Source organism: Nesoenas mayeri (assembly GCF_963082525.1).
Source record: "Nesoenas mayeri genome assembly, chromosome: 2".
NCBI classification, from domain to species: domain Eukaryota; kingdom Metazoa; phylum Chordata; class Aves; order Columbiformes; family Columbidae; genus Nesoenas; species Nesoenas mayeri.
The window spans coordinates 31350680-31377398 of record NC_137543.1 but is presented as its reverse complement, the minus strand read 5'-3'; the positions used below and the strand labels follow the sequence as shown (position 1 = coordinate 31377398).

The 26719-nt window shown below is 43.4% G+C and overlaps 1 protein-coding gene across 1 annotated transcript in view; it reads right to left on the bottom strand.

Moving 5' to 3' along the window:
- Nucleotides 1-23488, bottom strand: part of ZNF704 (zinc finger protein 704) — a gene marked incomplete at its 5' end in the record, with an annotated part of 89316 nt that extends 65828 nt beyond the window's left edge. The window contains 2 exons of the mRNA XM_080339018.1: nucleotides 2943-3190; nucleotides 23207-23488. Coding sequence (XP_080195144.1) covers nucleotides 2943-3190; nucleotides 23207-23488 — 530 coding nt within the window. The remainder of the gene's footprint in view (nucleotides 1-2942; nucleotides 3191-23206) is intronic.
- Nucleotides 23489-26719: the final 3231 nt, after the last annotated feature.

The window sequence follows — 26719 nt, the reverse complement described above, 5'->3', positions numbered from 1 at the left end:
TTAGTTATTTTAGATACAGTGCCTCACAAACATTTTTGTTCTTATTCATTGAGAACCTTAAAATCAGATAAGATGTGATGGGCTTTGTTTTATTTTGTGGTCAAAGTGAAGGATACTTGTCCATGTTACCAGCTCTTTTCCAGAGCTCTCATAGAGATATTCATATGCCCTTGTTAATCAGGATTCTGCAGAATTATAAACTTCTGTCTCAAAATCACTTACATATTGTCCCGGGTTTAGTGGGATACTGCAAAATTTAATATTACCCTTTGGCTTTTGGAGTAAAGCGGGTAACCTTCTTAGCTCCACTAAGGTTTTAAAACAAAATAAATAGCAAGCTTCATTTCCATACAATTTTTTTGCTTCAAAACAACAGCTGGAAGTTTTTTGTATAGAGACTGTACTTAGCAATAAGAAACTGAAGATCATATTAAACTCCTTATTTCTCCCACACTTCTGTAAACATCATCTGATTAATTCAAGATGACCTTACACAACTGCATATAAAAATAATCTGTGAAGGCAATCAGCAAGCTGCCAAGGCGGATGGATGTTCTCATCAGAGGAGGGGACAGCTGACCCAGCAAGTCCTGCCAGGAGCAGAACAGAGGAGGAATTCACCTCTGCGGAACACACAACTCCATCAGCACATCCTTAACAGAAGACTGGAAGTGGCTTAGGAAGAGGCAGGAGAATGTCAAAAGCCTGGACTCTCACTTCTCAGAGAATATGACTTAAGAGATCAAACTGTGCTGAAGAGGAAGAGAGACTGGGCATTAACCTCATTACAACAACAAATATTTAGTAACATCTCCAAGCAAATGTTCTAATGCTCTTCCTGTCCCCTATGGATAAATGGCCCAATAAATCACCTCAGATCAAAAGGGAAACTTAAACTTGTCCTTAGAACTTAGCAATAGCGACCAAGAGATGTCAATCATACTATCAAATTTAGACTCTAGGTTTGTTTTGTACTTCATTCTCTAATTCTGCTAATGCAGCAGCTCAACCTGCATGTCTGAAAACATGCAACAACCTAATATGATAATTTTTCTGTCCACTACAAAGCACAGGAACAACAAGCAATTTTAGAAGACACCTTTGCAAATAAATCCATTGCCTGTCATTTTAAGTATCTCATGCTCACAACTGGTGTCAGAATTAAGTCTTTATAAGGCACTAAAAATGTTTATTCATTCTCCTTTCCATCTTGGTGAAAAAATGCCCCTCCCTCCAAGGAAGGATGATCTTGCAGTTACAGAAAAGTGGAGCTCAATGCCTTCTTGAGGTGACTTATCTGCATGAAGCCACACAAAAGCGCACTTAAATCCCACACCTTAGCAGCCTGAATCGTAAAACTGAAATGCTAACGTATAGTTTGAGCAGGGGGAAGTTGGTCTAGATGACTTCCTAAGGTCCCTGCTGCCCTGACTTTTCTGATGATCCTATTTGTTTTGAGACACATAAGCATGAATGAGAAGGGCACTCTCCCGGGCTGATTACTGGTGAAAATCCTAACATTTTCAAGCTTTAAACGCATCGCTTTTTACCAGATATATGTGGAGGGAAAAATCCTGTTAAAATGCTTGTGAACTCTGCAGTTTTTACAAGTGTCATCTATGAGAATCAGAGGAAAACAATGGTCATCCTGTCCTGAACAATATAGCAGAACCTGCTAGTTTATGTTGTTTTTCAGAGGGCAAACAAACAAAAAAAAACAAGAAAACATCCCATTTGACTACATATTTGAGAGCGGCACTGTAAACTCTAAAGGCATTTCAGTGAATATTATATGCAATTGAACTTATCTGGCAGGTTAGGAAAAAAATCTTTGCAGACAGACTGATGCCAACATGTAACACGAAATAGCAAGCAACAAAAAGAAAAAAGAAACAGCTCTTGTCATTTTGCAATGTCAGTTTTTCACCATTGATACAAGTGAGTCTGTTTAGCATTACTGGGTATGTTTCTTTCATACTTCGGCATTCCTACAGGAATCATTCCCTTTCTCTCTGAAAGCAGTGAAGTCCTTCCACAAACTTGAAGGTTCCAGACACTGTATTTTTTCACTAGCCAGTATGAAATTCCCAGTTCCTCCTTCTCTTACTATTATTCCACTTAAATATCACGAAGGAAAATAGACAAATAAACCTTGAATGTCTTGCTGTGTCACATCTCAGATCAAAGAACAACTATTTTTCTCAAAATAACATGCTATAGTTTATAATTAAAAGTGTAACTGCCCAGATGTCAATGCTGAAGGCACAAATATTTATGTGCATTCATAACAGATGCTCAAGGAATAAAAAATTAAAAAGTAATACCAAAATCCCTAAATCCTCATTTTGTACAAATTTTATTTTCCTGCATTGGCCTTTCCTCACTATTTTTTTCTATTAATTCATTTCATAGAACACATTATGGCCCAGCTGTATACCTATACAGAGATATAATGGAGCGTAAGATATTACATCCTCACCACGCAGCTTAAGCCATCACACACTCCCAGGAGTATAAAAAGGCCGCAGGTATGACAGTAAAAAAATAAAATAATAACAATAAAATTGCTTGCAGGTAAGATGATTCTATGTCTAATTTAGAAAATTACTTCTCAGGGTGAAGCTGGGTCAACAATTTCTTCCTGTTAAGACACATCCTCTTCTGGAAGTACCTCAGCTGCAGCACATTCTAAAAGCAAAAACATTGCAAAAGCAATACAAAGTCCTACACTGCAGATGGTCTCAGTTTCTGCTACTAGTGTTTTCTAGCAGATCTCTCACGTAGTGGAGTTGCGATTGACTTTGGACTGCTTAGACACAAATACTAGTCTTATCAGTTCATTGTACTGCTTACCAAACTTGCCTCTAACGTGCCATTTTAAAAAAAGAAAAAAAGGCTTAAAACAAAACACAGATAACAAAACAACACACAACTCTCCTTACCTTGCTGGAGGCACATCAATATTTGAAGAAACAACCTTGCGCTTCTGTTCCAGAAGACAAACAGAACGAGTGTTTTCCTTTTCATACTCATGAGCTCTGTTTGGTTTTTTGGTCTCTGCTGGTTTTGTGTCTTCCTCCTTTGCGGTGAACAGGAGAAACTGTTGGTCTGGCAGTTTTTGACTGATGTCACTTTTTACATCCTCCTGTTGGAATGCAGGGAAGGTCATTTCGCGCTTGATGCTGGCTGCCTGTAAAATTAAAAGCAATTATTAAATTTTCATCTAATGCTCCTAAAATGTAGGGGGAGAAAAACCCAATACCCATAGGCATTTACTTCTAATTAGCTCTTTGAATCAGAGAATACCATTTCTTTGCCCTTCACAAATTCTGAAACCACCATTAATTTCTCAACAGCATTGAAAACTATCCAGCAAAATAAGCAATTCTTGCCCATTTGATAAAGCAATCAGTTATCTCTTAATGCTAAATCAAAAAGGTATTTGAATTGAAATATTAGAAACCACTGTACATACAACATATATTTAATGTATACATATCTATGCTGTATAACTATGCAAAAGACATCCTAGCGGCCCTCCTCCTAGGAAAAAAGGCAGAATTTATCCAGATAAAAAGCAACCAAGAAATTAAAGTGCTTCTGACAGCCACTTAATGGATTCTTTAACAGCTGTATTTGCAAATGAGGGTTTCTCCAAGAGCAGAAAAACAATTTGCTACAATGCAGCTCAGCTGCCAGGAGGCAAAGGGGAGCAGGGGACACCAGCAGGGTCCCCATGAGAAGCCTGGCCAGCCCCACCACCAAGAGCCAGCGGTGGGGAGCACTGACACACACAGAAACGGTGCCAGGTTGCCACTTGGACTGCCCACGCTTCACAGATCTTCAAGTCTGCTGCCTCCCATGAACAAAGACTTCCCGAGCAAATAGGTATCTTAACAAACACGCCACCTCTCCAGTATGCAATGTGTTGGTGTTTATAAAGCAAACTTGCAGGGTTGCAGTGGAGAACACTGAAAGCCAACAGAACCAAAACACTGTGCCTTCCTAGCAAGCAAAACAAAGCCCAGGATCCCAATTTTCCTCTAAAGTACCATTTCCTTGATCAGCCAGGCTTCCCCAGCTTCACAGGGCTGACCCATCTCATAGGCCATCACCAGCCTCCACCCTTGCCGTACATCAGCCGAGCTCTTCCAGCCCCCCAGCTTTCTCACATGCATGGGAACACGTGTGGAAGAGACAAAGCCTATCAGAAGCATCTGTTAACAGAGTTATTTCTAGATATCTGTGCTTTTAATACCAGAAGCCTGAATTGCTAATTTGCCAGAAGTCCATGAGATGCCCCAGGGCAGTAACCTCTCCACCCAACCCACAACAGCCAACCCAAATGCATCCCAACCAGATGACTGCTTGTCCCACAGAATCACAGAATGGTTTGGGTTGGAAGGGACCTCTGGAGATCATCTAGTCCAACGCACCTCCTAAAGCAGGTTCACCTGGAGTAGACTGCACAGGAATTTGTCCAGGCAGGTCTCGAATGTTTTCAGAAAAGGAGACTCCACAACCTCTCTGGGCAGCCTGTTTCAGTGCTCTGGCACCCTCAAAGTAAAGAAGTTTCTCCCCATATTCAGATGGAACCTCCTGTGCTTCAGTTCATGCCCGTTGCCCCTCATCCTATCGTTGGGCACCAATGAAAGGAGTCTGGTCCCATCCTCTTGACATCCACCCTTCAGATACTTATAAACACCTTGAGCAGAGACACTTCCATGCCACATGCACATCCTTGGAGAAATTCAGACAGCTTCTAGGACTTGCAAACTGGATTTTTAGATACTTGTAAGTTATTGCTGATCTTTACAATGGAGAAATTCCAGGCTGTGTCACCCTCAGATAGTAACAGCAGCAAGAAGCTGAAACTCCTATGTGAACTCTTCCAGCTTATGCCTCCTCCTTTTCATTGTTCAAAAAAATTAATGGGTGTGTTTATGCATAAAAATAAATAAAAATATACTCCTCTCCCTTCAAATCTCCCTGTTTATAGCTTTCAAACCTTGACAGGTATAAAAATGCTGCAAACTATTTTAAGAGTTCAACAGGAAAGAAAATCTTGCCAAGGTAATTTTGTGGGTTTTTTTTCTGTAAAGTACATGTCATCGCTAATGCACAAATACTTAGGACCGATGATTTAATTGTCTCATTCTAGTGTTTCCACAGAAGGGCTTTTAGCAGTTGCTTCAAGAACAAAACTAGAATTGTTACTTTATGAATGTAAATAGTAGGAAGAATTAGTCATTTTACACTTCTTCACACACAAACAGATGACACATTACCAAGAAAATCTGCATGGAAGACAAAACAGTCAGTATGTGATCACACAGAATTAGGAGACGACATATGAACAATATAAATTTCATTCTGATGTAATTATTTTTTTTTTTCAAAAACTTAGATTCAGAGTAAGCCCTTTTCTGAGGGTCTGAGGATCTTAAGATGCTGAGCTGCCTTCCATTTTCATCAAAATTGACTTAGAAATGATGCACTAAAGCAAAAAAAAAGAAAAAAAAAAAGCCTCAAACCAGCCAAGTTCCAATATCCAGATCCTAAAAATCATATAATGCCAAAAGAAGGTACGTATAAGACTTGAATTCCATCCCCTCCATTGCCATATGGTCTTCCATGACCACATATCTTTTCCTTCATCCCCAGAACTTACACTTTATCTGGTGCAGAGGACAGAGCTGCACAGGGCAAGAGCAGCTATACCCGCTGTGCGCAGCAGGGTGCTGGTGCACAGTTATTAGGGTGCTGGTACACACACGTACAAAGCAGGACCCTGCTGTTTCTTCCGCCCTCTGTACAACTCTCAGCAGAGAAAGCACCAAGAGCATGGGAGAGGAGCAGAACTCCCTCCTTCTGTACTCTCCAATGTCACACTGAACATGGTAATCATAGGGGTGATTTTGACTTTTTTTTAACTCACTAAATCCATTACTTTACCAAAGGATGAAAAAAAACCTCAAGTTATGGAACTGTAATACTTTACTCAGTTTCAGCAAACATATTGTGCCATACATTATTAAGTGTTCTTTACAGACCTAAATAGTGATGACAAAGGTTGCAGACTCAGACTACAGCTGTGCAAATAAAGCCCACAAACATAAAGAGTATAATACTCATAATGTGATACCAGATAACCTATTCATATGTATCAAAATTAACTCACATCCAGATCAAATATATTCAAATAACAGCTTGGTTTTCATATGTCAGCGTGCCATAATTAATAGCTGGCCCCAAGCAAGCGTATGGAAGTGAGGAATGACAAATACCACAGAAGCAAGTGCTCAGGTTGCAGAGCTGCTGCCAAGCAGTTCAGGTCCTTTGGCTACATCACAAGAAACAGCCATACTCAATGCTTGTACTAACCTTCTTTTTCTTCCTCAGTTTCAACATATGCTTGGGAACATTAACCTCTTTCTAAATCTTTGCGGCTTTAAAAGGAGGAGATCACATGAGAAAGACAAGTTTTCCTTGGTGGCCACTCTCCAGTAGCTTTCTCCTGCTCCACAGGCAGTTTTTCTATTTTAATTCATCCATGCCTACAGGAGCCATTTCCACTTGAGACACCTGCCTTACCTGGAAGGGTAACAAGGTCTTTTGCTGGAAATCCAACCACCTGCACAAGCAGCCTTTGATGAGGGGAGTGACAAGGGCCACAGCCACTGGACTGATCAGGTTTCTCCCTTTACGGCAAACACATTGATTAACCACCACCACCCCTCTGCTTTCAAGCTCTGCTTCTCCATCACTCACAGTTCAGAGGTAATGTGGACAAATGTCAATATATCTTTCCAGGTAAGTTAACTGTTCTGTCACACCCTACCACTAACTTCCCCCCTCCACCTCCTCACCCCAATCCTTTATATTCTTTTAACCACTTTAGGGCTTGTGAGTGTCCTCTAGAGTCCACCACATTTCAGAATAAAATTCTTGGAAGGTCTAGTTCAAGCAGACACAGCCTGTCTCGCAGACAGCCAGCTGTTAACACCGTAACATCAATTTATTTCAGCTCACTTCCAACACTTCACATTTTTCTCTCCTTAGTTGTTTTCAAACTCCACGATTATGTTGTTCCTTAATGGCATCGCTTTTCTTGTCATCACACCTCCTATTTGCCACCTTATTGCTCCCGGTATCAACTGCTGATAAAAACTTAGAGAATTTTTTCCATACGCCTGATTAATTATTGCTCGTACAAGCCATTTTATAATAAGCTAATTGTTTTTCTCTGCAATTCATTGCATATTTTCACCCTTAAGCCATTAGCAACCTTCATCTTACTTTCAACCAAGTCCTTTGCAACCTGGCCTCAGGCAACCAACATCGCTTGGAGGTTCAGTCACAGAGACAGGAGTTATAAAGGATCCACAGATTTAAAAAACTAGCTTTGTTTCTGTCTGCAGTTACCTTCACCTGCCTTTGGCAACTTTCCTCCCATCACCATTGGGCAAAGGAAAGTTCTGACATGCTGCTGCTTAGAACCAACAGCTCAGTATTACCTGCACTTTCCTCCCTGGAGCTCACGTTTGGGGTCGTATCTGGCTTTACTCCTTCCACTGTTTCTCAGCAAGCACTGGCCTCCCCACTCACTCTCCTCTGTGTTCTCAACACCTAGTAGCATGACCATTTCTATGAATTTCTTCAAAGGCAAGAGCTGGGTCACAGACTGGTCTTTCCTTGCTCATTCTGAAATAGTCACTCACAGGCACAGCAGCACTGTCCTGTGCCAGCCCTGCTCCGGCAGACACAGACAAGGGCTGCTTCAGCCAGGACTCTGACATCTTCCTGCAAAAACTGAAAGTCATTGCTTGCTTATAATAAAGCAGAAACTTAAATAAACAAAACCAGGAGCGATTTAGTTTATGTTTTGAAGTTGTCAAGACAATGGTATATATTTAGATTGAAGGTTTTACTTTTAACTTAAAGTTTTGGGTTGATTCATTATTATTATTGAAATCAAGAAGTTTAATATTCCACATGGCAGCTAAATGATTACCACAGTTACTATTTTCAGCACTAAATTAATAATTTTAATTGCAAAAGCCATCTTAACTTGCCTAAAGAAACTGGTATTGATGGTATCTTTTCATAATCAAGTTGCCAGTTCTGAACTCCACACACCTCAATCAAGTCCATGCATTGCAATGAAGTCCTGCCCAAATTAAAGCACACTCAACATTGCCAGAAATTTTGAGGATTTAGAAAAATTTTTCTTCCTTCTTTACAGACTATGTGAAGACTGCAGTTTTTCAATAGTTAAGCCTTAACTTATCTGCAGTTGATTTCTGTTATGCCCAGAAGTACATCCTGATAAGAAGCTCACATTGCAGTCAAACTTCAGTCTTCTCTAATTTCAGTTAAATTTCAGCTTGTATTTAGCACTAAACAGCAAGAAAAAAAAAAATTGATCAAACAGACAGCTCAATATTGAACTGCCCAGTCAAATGATCAGCAAACATTAGAACAAGTACACCTATCGCATTTATATGCAAATACAGGGCCTTACATTTGACAGACTATATATGTCATCTCTTGAGTACAACCTGACTGGGCTTTAGCATCTTCCCTTGCTTCTTGGGCATTGCTGCTTAAAAACTGAAGTTATTTATTTTCAACTAGTTCACTAGCACTTAGCAGGCATTAAGATGCCTCTGTTTCCCATACAATGGAAAGTATTAAATGCCTAAGAATATTAGCATACTTTACCTGTATGTGACCCAAATGTATAGAATTATGCCTTCAAATGTTAAAACTGACTCCCACCTGCATTCTCTCAAATTTATTTTATTTTTTGTGCAGCACCTGTGAATCCAGGTGGGTACACCAGAAGCACAGACCTCATTTTTAACAGGCTTTGGAATGGTCTCCACAGGCAGATGGCAACAACTGTTGAAAGAACTGCCACGCCACACACCATGCCTAATTCACTGTCGGTTTTATGAACAACTCGGGGGCTGAGGCACCGATGAGGAGCTGGGCAGGGGCACTGGGTGCGATGGAAGCGCACCAGCAGAGGGCAGCTGCCCAGCACCGAGCATGGCTCGGTTTAGAACAACAATAAAAAAGACCATTGGCTCTTCTCAGTGACAACTAATGATAAGACAAGGGACAACGGGTATAAATTGGAACACAGGAGGTTCCATTTAAACTTGAGAAGAAACTTCTTCGTGGTGAATGTAATGGATCACTGGAACAGGCTGCCCAGGGAGGTTGTGGAGTCTCCTTCTCTGGAGACATTCAAAACCCACCTGGACGCCTTCCTGTGTAACCTCATCTGGGTGTTCCTGCTCCGGCAGGGGGATTGGACTAGATGATCTTTTGAGGTCCCTTCCAATCCCTAACATTCTGTGATCGCTCAGCCCAGCAGCACTGTCTCCAACCCTGGGACTCGATGCAGTGTCCTCAACGAAGCTACAGCAATTTACGCCAACTGAAGAAGATCTGGCCAGGTGTGTGATCACATCTGCCTGCCAAGGAGCGGCCCAGCAAACAGGGGTTAGTTGTGTCAGGCTGCCAGGACGGCAGCCGGAGCCCAGCCAGCTCCCCTCATCTGCCCAGGGGACACCACCTAACTCCAGCTTCTCCCCATGTGTCTGCTGGAGTCTGGAAGGACTGAGATGTCTGAGAAAATCTCCTCTATGTGCAGTCTGATTGCCAGAGGCCTGCGCAAGCTAAATAATCTTGCAACTACGGCCTATTCAGTGCCATTGTGTTTTGTTCATACAGATAAAAGAGCTTGTTTTACAACAACAATAAAAAGTACCTTTAAAAACCATTAAAAATATTTTATGAGGGTGGAGGGAAGTATCTGAACAGAAATTGACTGTATCCAAAACTCCCTACATAAAAAATAAAAAAAGAAAAAAAAAAATTCTCCTGGGAATATGCTTTTGGAAACCAGCTGTTAAAAAACCCACCTTATCTTAACCCTGATGCCACTGCCTTGTTTCCATTTTTGTACAAACTTCCTCTTCCCCCTCAAATTGTAAAGTTATACTTCCTTTACTTGAGCTACAGGCCACCATAATTGGACTCAACCCCAGTGTCAGTTCATTCCAAGAACAACAGGATCCCCACAGGCCACAGTGGCTGCTTTCCAGGCTAGAGGAAGAAGGGGTGAGGGGGAGGCCAGAACATGCTAATTAAAAAACACATACAAAAAACCCCACCCCAACAGCAGCCACCCAACACACTGCTCCAATTCTGGATAAATTTGAGTTGTCATTAGATATACAATTTTAACTCTGAGTCCTAGGCCTAAATACAATATTAACCCGATATGGTTGTTCAATAAGGCACAGTTCTGAATGAGCATTTTTTATTTCCATCGGATTTACTATGTGATCAGTTTAACTTTGATTAAACACCAATAGCTACAAAATGGTTTAGCAACAGCCTATCTACGGTATAACTGTTGTTTTTTAATAAACAATTTTTCCATTCTGACTTTATGACCATCTCTTTCCATTTTCTGAAATAGATGTAAGCATGCTAAGTGTTAGGGACTGCCAATAAAGGTCCCATCTGGTAAGAAAACAAGTCACAGGATTGTTTTTTAAACAAGGTTTTAGCAACATTTTTGATCCATGCAGCTCAATGAGGAAAACAAAAGAAGGAATCAATATATTTTAGCCTAGCCTATTAATAGAAAATAATCATGAAATGTATATCTTTAATAGGATCCACATTTTTTAAAAGTCCAGCTGAAACAAGAGCTCCATAATGGCAAGACTCTTTTCAGGCCAGCCTGAACAGCTAGGCTATGTTCTAGGGACAAGGACAAGCCACTTTCCTGAACAAGAAATCAGGACTAAAGTTCACAGCAAAAATACAACAAACAGCAAGGAGAAACACTGAACTTATTACCAAAATAACAGCATACAAGTAAAAGATATTTAAATTAAATTCCCCAAAGGACAGATGTTTTGGTTTATTCTCACTGCTTCGTACAGTATTTCCAGTTCCTGTAACAGAGCTTCTGTGTAAAAAGACTCTAATCTTTGCCATCCCAAAACAGCATCCTCACCAGAAGGAAAGAATCCATTGAATTTCCAGTTCACCAGAAATCTCTATTCATACTGGAATACAAAGAGATAAGACAAATTCTTGCAATGATGCTTGGAAATAACCTGCCCTGAATTTCAATGTATTATTGCATTTTCAAGTATACTTTGCATTTAATTACTTGCTTCACCAGCGTTTGCTCATTATACATAAGCCATGTCAATCTAATCACTCTAACCATTTGTAAACTGCTGCTCTCTAATAATACAGAAGATAATGCATTTTAAGGTTGCTCTAAGTGTTCTTTACAATATATAGCAATGTAGTATTCATATTCAGCCAGGCTAGGACAAAGTCCCTATCTTCACCAATTGATTGAATATACAAAACTGTTCAGAATATTTATTTTCTAGATATTAAAATACAAACCTAAACATTTATGTTGCCTGGATTCACGGTATGGTGTTAGGCAGCAAGAACTGGAGTCAGCAAGAAGTTTCTACCCTTTCATTATCACATGTCCGACATTGTTTATCTGGCTAAATATAACCCATCTACAAAAAAAGCGTATACCCCAGCACAGGCCTAAGGTGGTTCTGAATTATACAGCATCCATGCAGATGACTGACAGAAACTTTCACTCCCATATTTGAAATTCAGTACCCATCCAGGTACCTGTTGTAACCTAAATAGAAAAATGACCAATTTGTGACATCTGAAATTCTGCACTAACTGGTACAAGAACCAGAGATGTTATTAAAACTGATTTCTAAGATTACAGAGGGAGACAACAAGAAACATCGGGACTCCACGGCCTTTGCCATACACCTTTTTCAGGTCTAAACAAAAATGATTCAGAGATATTCGAGCCTTTTTTTCTCCACCACATGAACAACGGGATGAAGATGTGAAAGCATGGAAGCTCCCTTTCCCATCCCATACACAGCCCCAGTAAGTTCCACATAGAAAAGGACAGGACATGTCTTCTAAGATAATCAGACACAGTTACCAAACAGTAACACTAATTATTGAACACGTACACTGTCAAAGTTTAGTTGCAACATCTAAGTCTCAAATAAATAACCCATGCCCTGTATTTTGGATGCTGTGCACACAAGTGGATGACTTCCCATCACCGCTCTGCAAATCCCACTGGCCCAGCAACACGTTGCCTCTAAACATCTGAAAATTAAGAAGCCACCTTGGAAAGCCTTAAACAGAAGCAAAGCAGAATATTTGCAAAGAACAGGTTCGTTTTTCATTAGCATTCCTGTTGCTGCACTTCAAGCTTTGTGAACACCCAGTACCTTGGTACTGCACCAGGCTAAAAAGGGCTTGGCTGGCCAGGAACGGGCAGCCCTAATTGCTCTCCCAATTACTGGTTTCACAAACAGTGAGGTTAAAATGAACTAAACCAATTATCACCTTTTCTGGCAGCATGGTGCAGGCGGGAAGGGAGCCCGCCAGGCAGGAGGGTCCTCTCGCCTCTGCTGTGGCAAAAGAGGTGCCCAGTGCTGGCGGGGAGAGCTGAGGACAGGCACAGGACAGGGGAGGGACTGGAAATGTGTGCCTTGGGCTGGCCAAGGAGCACTGAGGGACACAAGAGAAGGACACACCTGGGTCTTGCTGGTCACCTCTGGGAAAGTTTAAAAAAAACTGTAAATGGAGATAAAAAACAAATGTGCTAATGCAGGGTAGCAGGGAAGTTCAAACTAACATTTTTGTTCTTATTTATATAAGGTTACTGGTTGTAATTACAAGTTGTAATAAGTGAGCATCATCATATCAGGTGTTATTACTGCACTGGCTGAAGCTCGGAAACCTCACATCACAGTATTTTCTATGGTATGCCTATGAACATCTATTTCCTCTGAAATGGCAATTTTCCCAACTGTAAGAGATGCAAAGAAAGTCTTACAAGATAGTGGAACAGCATCTCTTGGGTTTGCTGCCCCTAATTTGGACTCTGTCTACATTAGGAAGTTGTACACAACAGTTCAGGATTTAAGGAGTTTCATACAGCCTTGTGTATGGACTGTCTTACGGACAGAAATATCAATCTGGCCTGTATTTCCCAAATTTCATGTGCAAATAAAATATATTTAATTTCAACTATTTCAAGACCATTGGTGAAGATGTATGAAGCTCAGCTCGTTTGTCTTTTCATTTGCTGATGGTTTGGGATCAGTAAGGATGGAAGTGTTTCAAAGCAGAAGGGAGAAATATCATCACTTCTATCATCTCTTTCAGGATCAAGCAAGCAGAGCTCCCAAAAAACATACAAGAGGCAGTGGGGGACTCCCCACACTTAGTAGGTTTTGGAAATGCTGCCTTACTGCTCCTCAGTAAGAAAAGCTTGTTCAGTTCATCTGCATTTGAAAGCCCTCCTGCTCTGTCTGGATAGAAATACAGAGCAGAGTATGCCTACTGAAAATAAAAAACAGATTTGCTTTATTTTCAAGATCTCTTGTAAATAAGGTACAGAGAGGTGTCAGATTTCTAAGGTCAGAATCAATTGTCTGACTTTCGATGTAGACAGCCAAGATGAGACAATGCAGATCTTAGATCAGTTTAAAGGGTATGGAAATGTAATCCGTTTGCCTTAGCATCCTGGGAATAAAGAGACTTCACTTTGTTTTGTTTAAATTATGGGACTTAATTTAAATTAAACCAAGGCAGTTCACAGATGTATCCAAATGCTGTAACTTCTGAATGAAACAGGCACTGTGAATGAAAGTTTCAAGGGCCAGTGCTGATCCCTGAAACTGAGAGCCTGGAGGAGATATTTATTACTAGGTTGTAATTAAGCACACATCCTTATCTCCTCTAACTGATCTCAAGTCTAGAAGCAGAAAGCCTGGTCCTTCAGAGGAGATGAACAAGCAAAGAGTGTTTTCCCCAGTAAAGAGATTCTCCCAAAGCTATGTTAGGCTCCAGACAAAAATATTTACCAGTTTTCCTGTTCAGAGTGGGAGGGGTGCCAAAAAATGAGTTTATTTTTGGGTCTGACTATGTGGAGAAGTGGTATCACAGAGTTTCATCTCATTATCCCTGGAAGCAATGAAATAACACTAGTAGAAACCTGTGAAGGCCAAACATGACCTTCTTTTCCTCAGCCACTCTAGAAACCAGCCCTCTAGCAAACCACTTGCAAACTAGAGGGATACAACAATGTCTCAAGGGAGAAGAGCCTTCACAAAGAACCTGAAAAACAACCAAGCCCAAAGTCAAGCACAGCCCAACCAGTCAAATGGATGCTGTTCTCTAAAGGAGAAAGGCTTGCTGCCTTTCTCACCTTCCTTTTCCTCCCTATGCACGTCTTAGCTGTGATATCCCGTCATTTCCCCTGCACTACTGAGATGTTTGACAAGCATCTCAACTTCTTGAAGTTACACAGCCTACAGCCTCTCTGCTGCACGTTTTCCACAGTAGCCCACAGAAACACACAACGCATTCTGGCACAAGCCCAAGGTAGCCAGTGCATGGCTGGCAGCTGGAGAAAGGAAGGAAGGACAGACAGGGAAATGCTTAACCCTTTTTGAAACATTAAGTCATCCCCCCATGGATCCACAAAGACAGTCTCGTTTTGCCCAGGCACAAAGCATGCTGTGCTGTGCTGCTCCAGCAGCGGGATCAACCCACGTGGAAATAGAAACACCTGCAAGAAAAACCACTTCCCTCTGGCCCTGAAAAAGTAAGGACAACTGTCGAGAATTGTGGTGGCCATGCATGTTGAAGCAAAATATCATTGTAAATCCTTTTCAACCACCATTTCACCCTTGTTCATTTTTCTGCTTTTTCCATATAGCTCTGTAAGCCAGGTGAAGACCACTTCCCATGGCTTTATGAACCACGACCTCCAGAGGAACCACCACTAACCTAGACTGTAAAAGCAGCAAGAACTGCATTGCAGTATTCTCTTTAGAAGTATTTTACAGTGAAAAAACAGTTGTTTTTTTTTTTCCTTTGGCAGTACTTACATTTGTCACAATTACATTAAAAAGGAGAGACTTGTTGAGAAATATGAGGTCAAAAGCATTTTTTCATTCAAAGATAGCTCTTTTGAGCTACTTCAAAGGGATATGCATGTATATCTAAAAGATCAGGTTGGCTCAAATGTCTCGCTCACCAGCTTTAAAAAGTCCGGTTTATAGAAGATGACCATAAAATTTGTTCAGTATGTCAGTATGATGCAGGCATTAGCCACTTTATCTGCTGAAGCAGAAAAACAAAATTTAAGTAACCATCCAGTCTTATGACTGCTTGTCATAATTGCACTGCCTATCTCAAGTTCAAGTAACCTTTTACCCACTATATTAAAAAAATACATTAAAGATAGTAAAATGATGAGCTATATAATTTCACCCTTCAGTATCTAATCATTGAGGCATTTTACGTTCTCTCTGATTCTGTGTCCAGTGTATAGCGTCCTATAGTATGAAGCAATACTTAAACATTACTACAACCGTTGTGGAAAAGTTTTGCGACACTAATGGACTCACGCTTGTGGTTACGTAATTAGGCTGAAATCCCAAATTGGCCTAAATTAGCATTCCTTTTTTTTCCCCCATCAACTCCAGTTGGCTCAGGATTTTATGGAAGTTTGATTCTTTATCTTTTGCAATAACAAGATTTAAAAGATCTGTATTTTTATCCAAAGTTCAAGCAACAGAAGTTGTTCAGTTTCCTGCCTTCATTAGTTTTGTTGTCAAACAACAAATACCACCCACACATGTACTTTTTAATACAATGAGACAAATGTCACCGCAGTCATCGTTTGCGATTGGGAAGTTTGGCACAGTGTCAGAGCAGTGAAAGTGATCCCACCACAAACTGTTCAGCAGCGGTGGTAACATTCAATTCCTACACACTCTGCTCAGCAACATGCTACCCTGAAAAATGTCAACACAAGTCCATGAAATTGAAGCTGATCACCATAGGAGCTAGTGTACGTTCTTTTTATTCACTTTACATTTTCCGTTCAATTTTTGCAAATAAACAAAAACACTAAAAAGCATTTCTCTCTTAGCCTCCCATCCTGCAGTCTTTAGGCTGGCCTCAAGCAACAGGAATGGTCAAGTTGCTCACTTTTTTAAGAAATAAGCAATTCAATAAATCACTCAAAACTATTACAAAGCCAATGGGCACTCTCATTCTGAGGGGGGAAATAAAAGTATCGTTGCTCCACCCACAGCAGTACTTAAAGATCAGACACCAGCCAGGACCAGCACATTCCCTCCTGCCCAAGCAGCAAAACTCGCATCTCTGAGACAGCCAAGTGGCACGGTCTGAAGCACAGATTTATCCCACAATGTGCTAAGATCTCTTTAGTGATCTCATATCACTGAAATTTCTAACCTAGCAGCTGAGAAAACACAGAGTAGGACCAGAAGGTTCAAAGGTGATCTCCAGGACCATTAGGCATCTCTGTAGCCTTGGGTCAGAAGCAAGGTTGGAACAGTACAGGGACAGGAAAGGCACAGATGGTCCATGCATCCGCAGTTGTCATAGGGCACATTACAAATGTTAATTACCAGACCATGAAAAGCACTTTCTTGATACTTAGTTTTCAGATACAAAAAAAACCCACTACTTCTATCTTAAAGAAGGAAGACTCACAGAACTACAGGCTGGTCAGATTCACCTTGATCCCCAAGAAGGTGACGGATCAGCTAAGCATTCTATGATTCTGTGAATCCTGGAAACCATTTCCAGGCATATGAAGGACAAGAAAATTATCAGGAGTTGTCAGCATTGCTTCACCAAGGGCAACTCACGCTTGGCCAGCCTAATGAACTAGGACAAAATGACTGGCCTGGTAGATGAGAGGAGAGCAGTGGATATCCTCTATCTAGATTTCAGGAAGACTTGCAACAACATCTCCCCTAACATCCTCACAGACAAAGTGTTGATACACAGGCTGGATGAACAGTGAGTGAGGTGGACTGAAACCTGGCGGAGTGGCTTGGCCCAAGGGCTGTTGATCAGTGGCACAAAGCCTAGCTGGAGGCCAGTAAATGGTGGTGCATCCCTGGGGTCAATACTGGATACAGTCCTGTTCAATATGTTTATTAATTATATGGATGACATGGGAGAGTGCAGTCTCAGCAAGTTTTCAGATTACACAAAACTGGGAGGAGTGGCTGATACGCTACAGGGTTGTGTTGCCGTCCAGAGGAACCTCAACGGGCAGAAATGAGGTAACAAGGACCTCATGAAGTTCACCAAGTACAAAAACCTGCACCTGTGGAGTAACAAGCCCAGGCACCAGCACATGCTGTGGGCCACCCAGTTGGAAAACAGCTTTGTAAAAAAGCCCCGGAGGTGCTGGTGGACACTAAGTTGAACATGAGCCAGCAATGTGCCCTTGCAGCAAAGGCAACAGGTGTTGTCCTGGGCTGCATTAGACAAAGTATCACCCACACAGGAAGGGAGGTGATCCTGCTGCTCTGCTCAGCATTGGTGAGGACACATCTGGAGTGCTGGGTCCAGTTCTGGGATCCCCAGTATCAGAGAGACATGGACATACTGGAGAAAGTCCAGCAAAGGACTATGGCAATGGTGAGGAAAGGCTGAGAGTGCTGGGACTGCTTACCCTGGAAAAGAGAAGGCTCAGGGGGGATCTTATCAGTGTCTATAAATACCTGAAGGGAAGGTGCAAAGAAGAAACAACCAGTCTCTTTCCAGCGGTGCCCAGTGACAGGGCCAGAGGCAATGGGCACAACCTGAAACACAGGAGATTCCCTCTGAATGTCAGGAAACACTTTTTCACTGTGAGGGTGACTAAGCACTGACTGGCACAGGTTGCCCAGACAGGTTGTGGATTCTCCATCCTTGGAGATTTTAAAAAGTCATGTGGTCATGGTCCTGGGCAACCAGCTCCACGTGTCCCTGCTTGAGCAGGAGGGTTGGACAAGAAGACCTCCAGAGGTCCCTTCCCACCTCAACCACTCTGTGATTCTGTGATAAAGACTGAGCAGTACATCTCTACTGGTACACACTGCATACCTCAGGGCAGCCAATTGATCATTCTCAGTTGAACTCAGGCTACACTGAAAACAGTCTAGCAAATAAGGATCAAAACTGCTAATGGCTCTGCTCTACCTCTTCATTCGCACATAGTTACAGTTTTCTAATACAATTCCTTTTAAGGGCAAAGTGGTTATGCTTGGTCTGTGTCCAACAAACAAAAAAGTTATATCAGATATCCTCAGAAATTACTCCCATTCATTCTTTATTACGAGAAAGTGGAGAAGAAAAACGTATTACAATCTGACCACCCTCAGCTCTGCCTCCACTAATCTATACTGCATAAAACCTTTTTTTTTTAATAAGGAAGAAAAAAATCCCAAGTCTAGTCCAGTTTCCACACCAACTTCACAGCCAGGTTTTCACTCAAGGACTATAAGAAACTGAATGAAATTTGAAATATAAAAATTAATAAATTTCATCGATTTACAAAAACATGGCTAAACTTCTAGTGTTAAACTGCCTCCCTGATCTCACCCTTTAGTTGCTCTCCAAAGTCCATCAACATCCATTTGTTACCTCTTGTGTTACTCTTCAGCTTCACAGAAGAGGGTAGCACAGGGTTACACTATACAGCCTAGCCTAAAAGGATCCGGCTCCAAGACCAGAACATGAGTCCTAGTGTTATAATAACTAGTAGTATTTATAAAAAATATCTTTATCATTATTAACTTGAGAGGGAACACTTCAGTTTACTCTTCAGTTAGTATGCAAGTTTCTAACGTGCCTTTGAGATCTCTCCACCACTAAGTAAATCTAGTATTTGAAATCTGCTTTTTTCAAATTGCCTGTTAAAATATAATTGCATGCACACATGAAAGCTAAATTAAATAGCACATTGCTAATCACGCAAAAAATAAGCTTGTTTTGCCCAAGATGAACCTATAATCCACTCATACAGTAAAGATGAAACTTTGATTCAAATGATGACAATGAATTCACACCTGGCTTCAGAAAGAACGCAGAGAAAAGGCTCCAAGGAGCAAAAAGAGAATTCCACCCAGCCAAACAATGCACACAAATAATAGTCAACTGAGTTCTTTCAGACAAACTCTGAAACTTAAAACAAACAAACAAAACACCACAACAACAAAACACCACAAACACAACCAAACACAACTCAAAACCAACCTAAAAAACCCCATCATGTCCAAGAGCGTACCTATTACTGGATTAACTCTACCAACATCTGCCATCCCTGCTCCAAAATCTTTAGCACAGACTTGCAAGTGCTCTGTACTTTGTACTTGGTGCAAATTCCACTTCACAAGGTGGGCAAAACTGAGCCGAATGGGCATGAAGCTGAAACCTTGTTTATGTAGCTTGGGCTTTCATGCTCCTCCAGAGTTGCAGCACAGCTCTCAGGGTCATAGTTTTCAGACATTTCTTCTGCTCATTTCCCATGATTGTGGGAGCTGCGTATTTGCAGAAACAAATTCATTTGCAGGAAATGTATCCTTATGAACCACCAAGAAGCGCTCGCACACAAGCCATTGCCTGGAATAGCTAATTTCACGAGTGTTTATGGTAAAGGGCAGAGACCATAGTAACATAATGCTTGAGGAACAGGAGCTGTCCCCATAGTCAGCTGGGTTAGAAATGTCCTGCGTCCATACTCTGAGCCTGGGGACAGAAACTGGGCTGGAGATGATGTGGTAGCTCAACTGGGCTAAACAGAAGAAAACACTTATCCATTTACTATTTATAAAAGTAGAGAAAACATTGCACCATGTTGGGAACTTATCACAAGCCCATGTTCATTACCAACCCAAATCCTCGGTCACATTGCTGTTGTAGTTTACAGGCAAATTAGCGTAGCTCTGGGGCTCACCCTGAGGCTTACTTGTAAGTACCAGACAAACTCCACATCACAGATGGACCCCACTTCATAACCTTCTCTCCATATCACCAAAAAGAGCAGTTTTCATAGATGAAATTAACCCCAGTGCAGTACTCACATGGCTGCTTGCGGTATCTGAACCAAGCTCCATACAAAAGATGAAATAAACAGGACTGCAAATTAATCCACACTTCAAGACAAAGTACCGGTAATTAGGCTATTTATTCTTCTTCATCTAATTTCAAGTGGCTGGACATCTAGATGCAGCCAAAACAGCAAGTACAGGTTATATAGAAAGAGTTTCACATGCAAAATTAGTCTGTATAATCAGCACCTGGGTGTTATTTGTTTTCCTATATAGATGAATGAACTAGTTGTGACAAAAAAAGAAATCCCAGAACTTCTCAACAAGGCTTTACAGGCTCTCAAAGTCTTCCTCATTATCCTGCCATTACCCACCAGCTACACAGCACACTCATGCCTCTTTCACCCTGGTGTTAGAACAGCAGGGGGTAAGAGAGAGCAACAAGTGTGTCCTCCGCTTGGACATCTATGTGGCTACAGCAATACAAAGAAGCAATTTTTGTATCTTCCCCACAACCAACAGTCCCTCTCTCTCTCTTTTGTTGTCATAGCTGTTCCCTCCTTCCAAAACTTTAGGAATTGGAGAAACAAGATTTTAGAAAATACTTCTGTCTCTTTACCCCCACGCTGAAGAGTGAGGGTCAAAACCAGACCACCAGTGGTCCAACCACACAGTGGACTTCTTTCTGGTGGAGACAACGTGGCTACAAGACCTGACGGTGCAGGTAGGTTTTTCCATCTTACTAGTGGACCGAATTCTCAGGCACTTTTAAAAAATATTAACTCTGTTGCAGACCCTATGATGCATTCATCTGTGTATCACAGCCACTCCATGGGAATGACTTTATGAAGAGCACACGAAACCTCCAGCTTTAAAATGCCATTCCACCCAAGGGCCAGACATCACATGTACGTGTGCATCATCTTTATCTATATCACACACCAAAACTTCGCATGCTGCTTTTTAATTGCATTATCTGAATAGCGTATACTGCCAAACCAGCACCTGGACCACTTTGCTTTCTAGTCTGATTAAATGCTGGAGCTTTTCAGGATGTCTCTTGTTCTGAAGGGTACTGGACACTGGCAACAATTTATGACTCCCTTTGCTCCCAAAACCCAACTCAGAAGGGCAGGTCTAGTAGTCAAACTCTGCTGACTCCATGCCAGTTCTTTGTTTGGCAGGAATCCCATTTGACAAACCACAGCCAGACCGTGCCAGCCCTATTACCCTCCTCCAGCACTGCGGTTAGTCCTCCGAGTTTGTCTCATGGCCACTTTTCTCACATTTAATCTGTTGCCTTGGAAGAATCCTTATATTAAGCTTTATGTACTCCTACACTAACAATCGCTAAAGAAATATACAGAAAGCAAAGAATTTTTTTTAATGTTAAATTATAGCACTTTTCTTAGTTTCTAGTACTCAAAAGTACAGCAGAAGCAAAAAATAAGCATGTCATGATGGTTAGAAATGTTCTTCCAAAGAGTGTAAATACTTGCATCTGGTTACTGAACTACAGTGCTGCAGGTGACTTGACGGTTTATTATGTACTAGAAGTATCTCAATGGACATTACTCCACTCATCTTATTTATGAGACAGATTTACCGTCCAGGGAAGTACATACATGCAAGCATGATGTTCTTATACGTACATATAGTCTTAAATGCAAGAAATACCAGTGACCTTAATTTCATTAACAGACCTACTGCTTGAAAACATGCTGAGGGCTGACAGAGTACACTCCAAAACCCATGTTATATGCAGATTATACCTATGTAATTCAGCTAGTATTTCCCATTATTGTGCTCCATTTGAGAATTTTGCACTTTTTACCTATTATGTAGGTAAAAACACACAGCAAGTTTTGCTAAAACTTCTTTACCACTTGGAATTTCAGTGCAATGGGGAGACTGATGGGACAAGAAGCCCATTATGGTGCCCTTTATCCTTAGGCTATGGGTCAAGTGGCAAAAGGCTTTGCAGCAACAAAGTTACCCAGTCTGTCAGGCCACAGTAGCACGGACGGTGTGACCCATCCAGACCACAACCACATCTTGTGGCCTTTGACAGACTCACTGAAGAGTTACACAGATGTGGCCCAATGACCCACCTGGGTCAGATTTACCCTGTTAATGCTATATCAAACTTGCTCTGAAGCAATATGGGGATAACTTGTATTTCTGCTGCTGCTTTCTTTTAGGGATTTTTCTGCTGTTTGGTTTGGTTTCCTTTTCTGCAGGGAAGACCCTAGTAGTAACATGGCTCTTCTACTAGGTCAAGTCTGATCTTGTTAACTAAGAATTGCTATCTAAATTTATAAAACAAAACATCGCTGCAAATGGATACCATTTAAACTTTCACACACGCTTATCTTCCATAGCCAGTGCACGCCTATGACATGAGCCTCCGCAGACCTACAGATGGACTCAATCCTACTATCCAGGTTATCCCAAAAGAAAAATAATCGCATGAGGTTCCCTTATGATAAAATAACTAAGCCTAAGTCCATAGGTTCTCAGCCTGAGAGCATGCAGTAGGTTTCTCCACAAAGCACCAAATTCAGAAGCCTGCCCGAGCACACATCCATGGGATTTGAATCTGGCCCCACACAGCACTGCTGCCTCCAGAAACTTTTCCCAACTCACCCATCCAGGTGTCCTCCCCATGGCCACCCGCCCTGCAGGAGGCTCCAGTGCCCTGCCCAACACCAGGTAACCCGCACACCCCGTCAGGTGCGACTCTAGTTTTGAATAAAACCTCCGTGCCAACGGCCAGCCCGGACACCCCCTGCCGCGCATCGTACGCTGCCAAGTCTTTATTCTCAGCACTCAAACTACTTCAGACACCAGCGACTCCCCACGCACGCCCCCTTCGAGCCGCGCAGCCGCCCGCCCCGCCAGCCCCTGGGGCTGCGGAGCCGGCCCGCCGCCGCGGGCAGCGCTTCCCGTGGGGCTTGTCGAGCGCGGCCCGTGCGCACCCGGCCCCCCCGCAGCACCCCGGCCGCGCCCGGGGCCGCCCCGCCGCCAGCCCGCTCCCAGCCCCGCCGCAGGCCGCCCGGCCGGGGCGGGGTACAGCGGCCGCCCCCGCTACCGCCCCGGGGCACCGGCCGGCTCGGCCTGCCCCGCCCCACCGCCCCGGCACCCCCGCCCGGGCCCCTTCACCGGCAGCGAGCCGGGCCGGGCGGCTGCCGCCACCGCCCCGCTCCCGCCCGCTCCCTCCCGGGACGCACCTTCAGGCTCCCCCGGAGGGGGCCCTTGCCGTGGCCGGTCAGCGCCGGGGGCAGACTCCCCAGGCCGCCCTCCTCCTCCTCCTCTTCTTCCTCCACCTCCACCACCACGTCCTCGTCTTCGTCCTCCTCCTCCAGCGCCGCGGCAGAGCCCTCCCGCCGGGGCGGCCTCCAGGCGCTCTCGGGCTTGGGGGGCCGGACCCCGTCCGCCTGCGCAGCCGCCGGCCCCGCGCTCAACCGCCGGCTGCCCATGCTGGAGCGCTTGGCCAAGCGCCGCGCCTGCATGGTGCCTCCGCCCGCCCGGCCCGGCTCCCGCCGCGCTCAGCCCCGGCTGCGGGCAGCGGCCCCGCCGCGGGCGCGCAGCGGCAGCGCCGAGCCCAAGGGGGCGGCGGCGGCGCTCACCGGGGGAAGGCGGTGGGTGTGTGCGGCGGGCGCGCCGCGGCCATGGGGGCCCGCGGCGAGGCGGGCCCGGTACCGGCGCGGCCGCCCCGCCGCTCGCCCACCTGCTCCCGCCGCCCTCCTCCTCCTCCTCCTCCGCCGGCCTGCCCGCCCGGCCCGGCTGTCGGGCGCGGCGTGGGGTCCGCTCCCGCTCGCCCTTCCTCGCTGCCGCTGGTCCCCGGCACCAAAACCCGGACTGGATTCCCGCCGACCGCGGCTCCGCCAGGCGCTGCGCGGGGCCGCGCTGCCTCCGCCCGCACCCGCGGGCGGGTTTCCCTGCGGACCGGCGCCGGCCCCCGCCGCCCACCTGCTTCGGCTCGGCCCGGCGGCGGGGAGCGGGCTGCCGGTCCGTCTCTGCCGGCCCGCCCCCGCCGGCGCTTCGGCTGTTCAAACAGCGGGAGGGCCGGGGCTGCCCGGCAGCCTCCGCATGTGGGACGGGCTGCCAGACGGCTCGGGCCCGGGTGACATGAAATTATTTCGCCTTTCCCCAAAACTATCTGAAATGGAAACAAAATGAACCTTTATTTATTATTATTTCTTTTTCTTGGGCGGGGGGCGGGGGGGGAAGCTGAGAAAAGACTGGGCTTTTTCGAGAGGAAAAATTGAAGCAGAGCTACCTACAGCTTGTTGCAGAGAAATCTACCCGGGAGTGCTAGGGAAATAATTTCCAGTTTCAATTGTAGTACGACTGCACTTTAAGGTTTAAGAAGCCTTTCTAAAAAGTTTTTTAAATTAAATCACTTTGTTTCAAAACCAAGTTTGAAGTTGTTGCAGCCACCATTTACATTTCTTACAGGCTTCTGTACCATTTATTAAAGCCTCCTGAAATTAATTTAGTTATTCTTAGGGTTGTCATATGCTTTTCCTAACTTTTTCCTCTATAAATAAGTTTTAAGTCTGCATTTATATGTTATTTTTGAGCCATATATATATATATATATAGGTGTTCCTGCTCCAGCAGGGACTAGATGATCTTTCCAGGTCCCTTCCAGTCCCTAACATTCTGTGATTCTTTTACGTTTACAAGTGAATTACAGTAATGCCCTTTTCAGTGTTCGATAGCTTTCTCTCCATCCATTCGGGTTTAGAGACATGCCAACAGGCCAAATGTACACACCATATGTCAGCACTGGGCCAAGCTTCACCTCTAAAGCTAAGTTTATTTGTCCCTGTCAAAAAGTAATAGTTCATTTTAGAATATAGCATGCAGTACTTTCTGTGCAAGAAATTCTAGATACTACAGTACACGTTCTTAATGAAATGATGAAGTTACTTTCCATGTGTAACTATGGAATTTGTTTCAATTTTCCCAACCCAACTCCACAAACCCATTGTTATCATTCACCGTTTCAAGGTTTCCAGAGACTCTGCATCTCTGGGGAAAATCCACAAGAGCATCACTGGCAAATTCCAGTGTATCAGATCTTCCAGCAGCATTTCTCCATGCATCTAAAAGTGATGTTTCCAGACGCTTTACTGTGGCTTTGATCATCTGCGCTGCACTGGTGGGTCAGCCCCTCTCACAGCAGAACAGCACTCAAAGCTGCTGACACACGCTGCCATGAGATGTTCAGTCTTTTTTCCTGCCACCGCACAAGTATGTAGCTTCTTGATACCTGATTAGTGGATCAATCATATTTTTTGAAGCTGATGTTGCATAAAAGATAGATTTGTGGAAGAAAGAATAAATAAACAAAAAGAAAAAACGAACCCAAATAACCAACCAACCGAAAACCAAACAAGAGTAAATGCTTTTTAGTTTTATTTCTAAACAATGTTCAGAATTAAGGCTTAGATATGACAAAAAGTTACACTTCAGTTTTGCCTTAAACATGAATTCCACCATGAGTTTAAATGGTATTCTCAGTTCCTTCATACTCATACCTCAAGGGCATAGAAATAAAGTCATTCAAATACCTCCTAGAATTATAAGTATTTGAAATATTTTGTATAATTTGAATACCATCTACATCTAATGGTGATCTTCTGTAGTGGCCTGTGTTCACAATTACAAGAATTATAATCACTTTATTGATGGTTCCATTCCTATTTGCTGCACACTGGGACAAATGTTGAGAGACGTCCTTGAGTTTTTCAAAGGCCTGTATGTTTTAACTGTAGCAAGAACAGAATCAGAATTAGAAATCAAATGCACCGAATGTGTTGTCACGGAATTGGATTATATGTGCTAGCATGAACACTGCAAAACACTGAATGGAGACCAAAGGATGTCTTCTAGAAAATAGTGGTGATAAAGGATAATTGGGCTTGCACAGACACGCCTGTTCACCTCCATGACACGCCACACTGCAGCCTCTAGTTGAACTCTATTCAGCCCTTTTGCCTGTGTACGTCAGGGACGCGCTGACAAGTACAGCCGACAAGATGCCTCTTGCCCTGAGGTTTGGTGGGTGAACAAAAACCAGAGGTTGTGGACCAATAATGAGGCCTTTAGTTGCCAGTTCAACAATAATTGTTTTAAAAATTACTAACGAGGTGTTCTGTTTTGGAAGCATGGTGGCAGGGGGAAGAGAAGAGAGGATCGGACAGGTTCTTAAGGACACATAACACATCCCAGGCCTGCCTGCCCGCCTGCAGGAGGTTGCTCCATCCTCCAGGATCTCCAGGATGCTGCCTCTTCTCCCCCAGGACTCCAGCATGTCATGGCCCCTCAGCTTCCAAAGCAGAGCAGGACAGCAGGTGAGCCCTGGAAAAGCTGGGCAGGGTGACGGTGGAAGGGTGTAAGCAAATTCTGGTGGAAGGAGAGGAGGCAAAATAGTTTTGGTGTCAGGAGGGATAAGGGAATGGCAGTCCAGAGTTCACGGGGCTGACAGGAAGGCCAACCCCGGTAAGGGGTTTAGGGAGGAATGCTGACTTTTGATTAGTAATCTGAGCTGCTAATGCTTTTTACTCCTGCTGGGTTATCAAATGCAATGAGAAGCCAGTGTTGACAACTCTACAACAGATTGGTTAAAGATTTCTAGCACTTCCCAGGCGAGCCAGATTGGAGCTGTAGTAAGAATAACTTCTCTCACAATATTTGATACAAACAAGAGATAGAAATGACTGTTTGCTCCA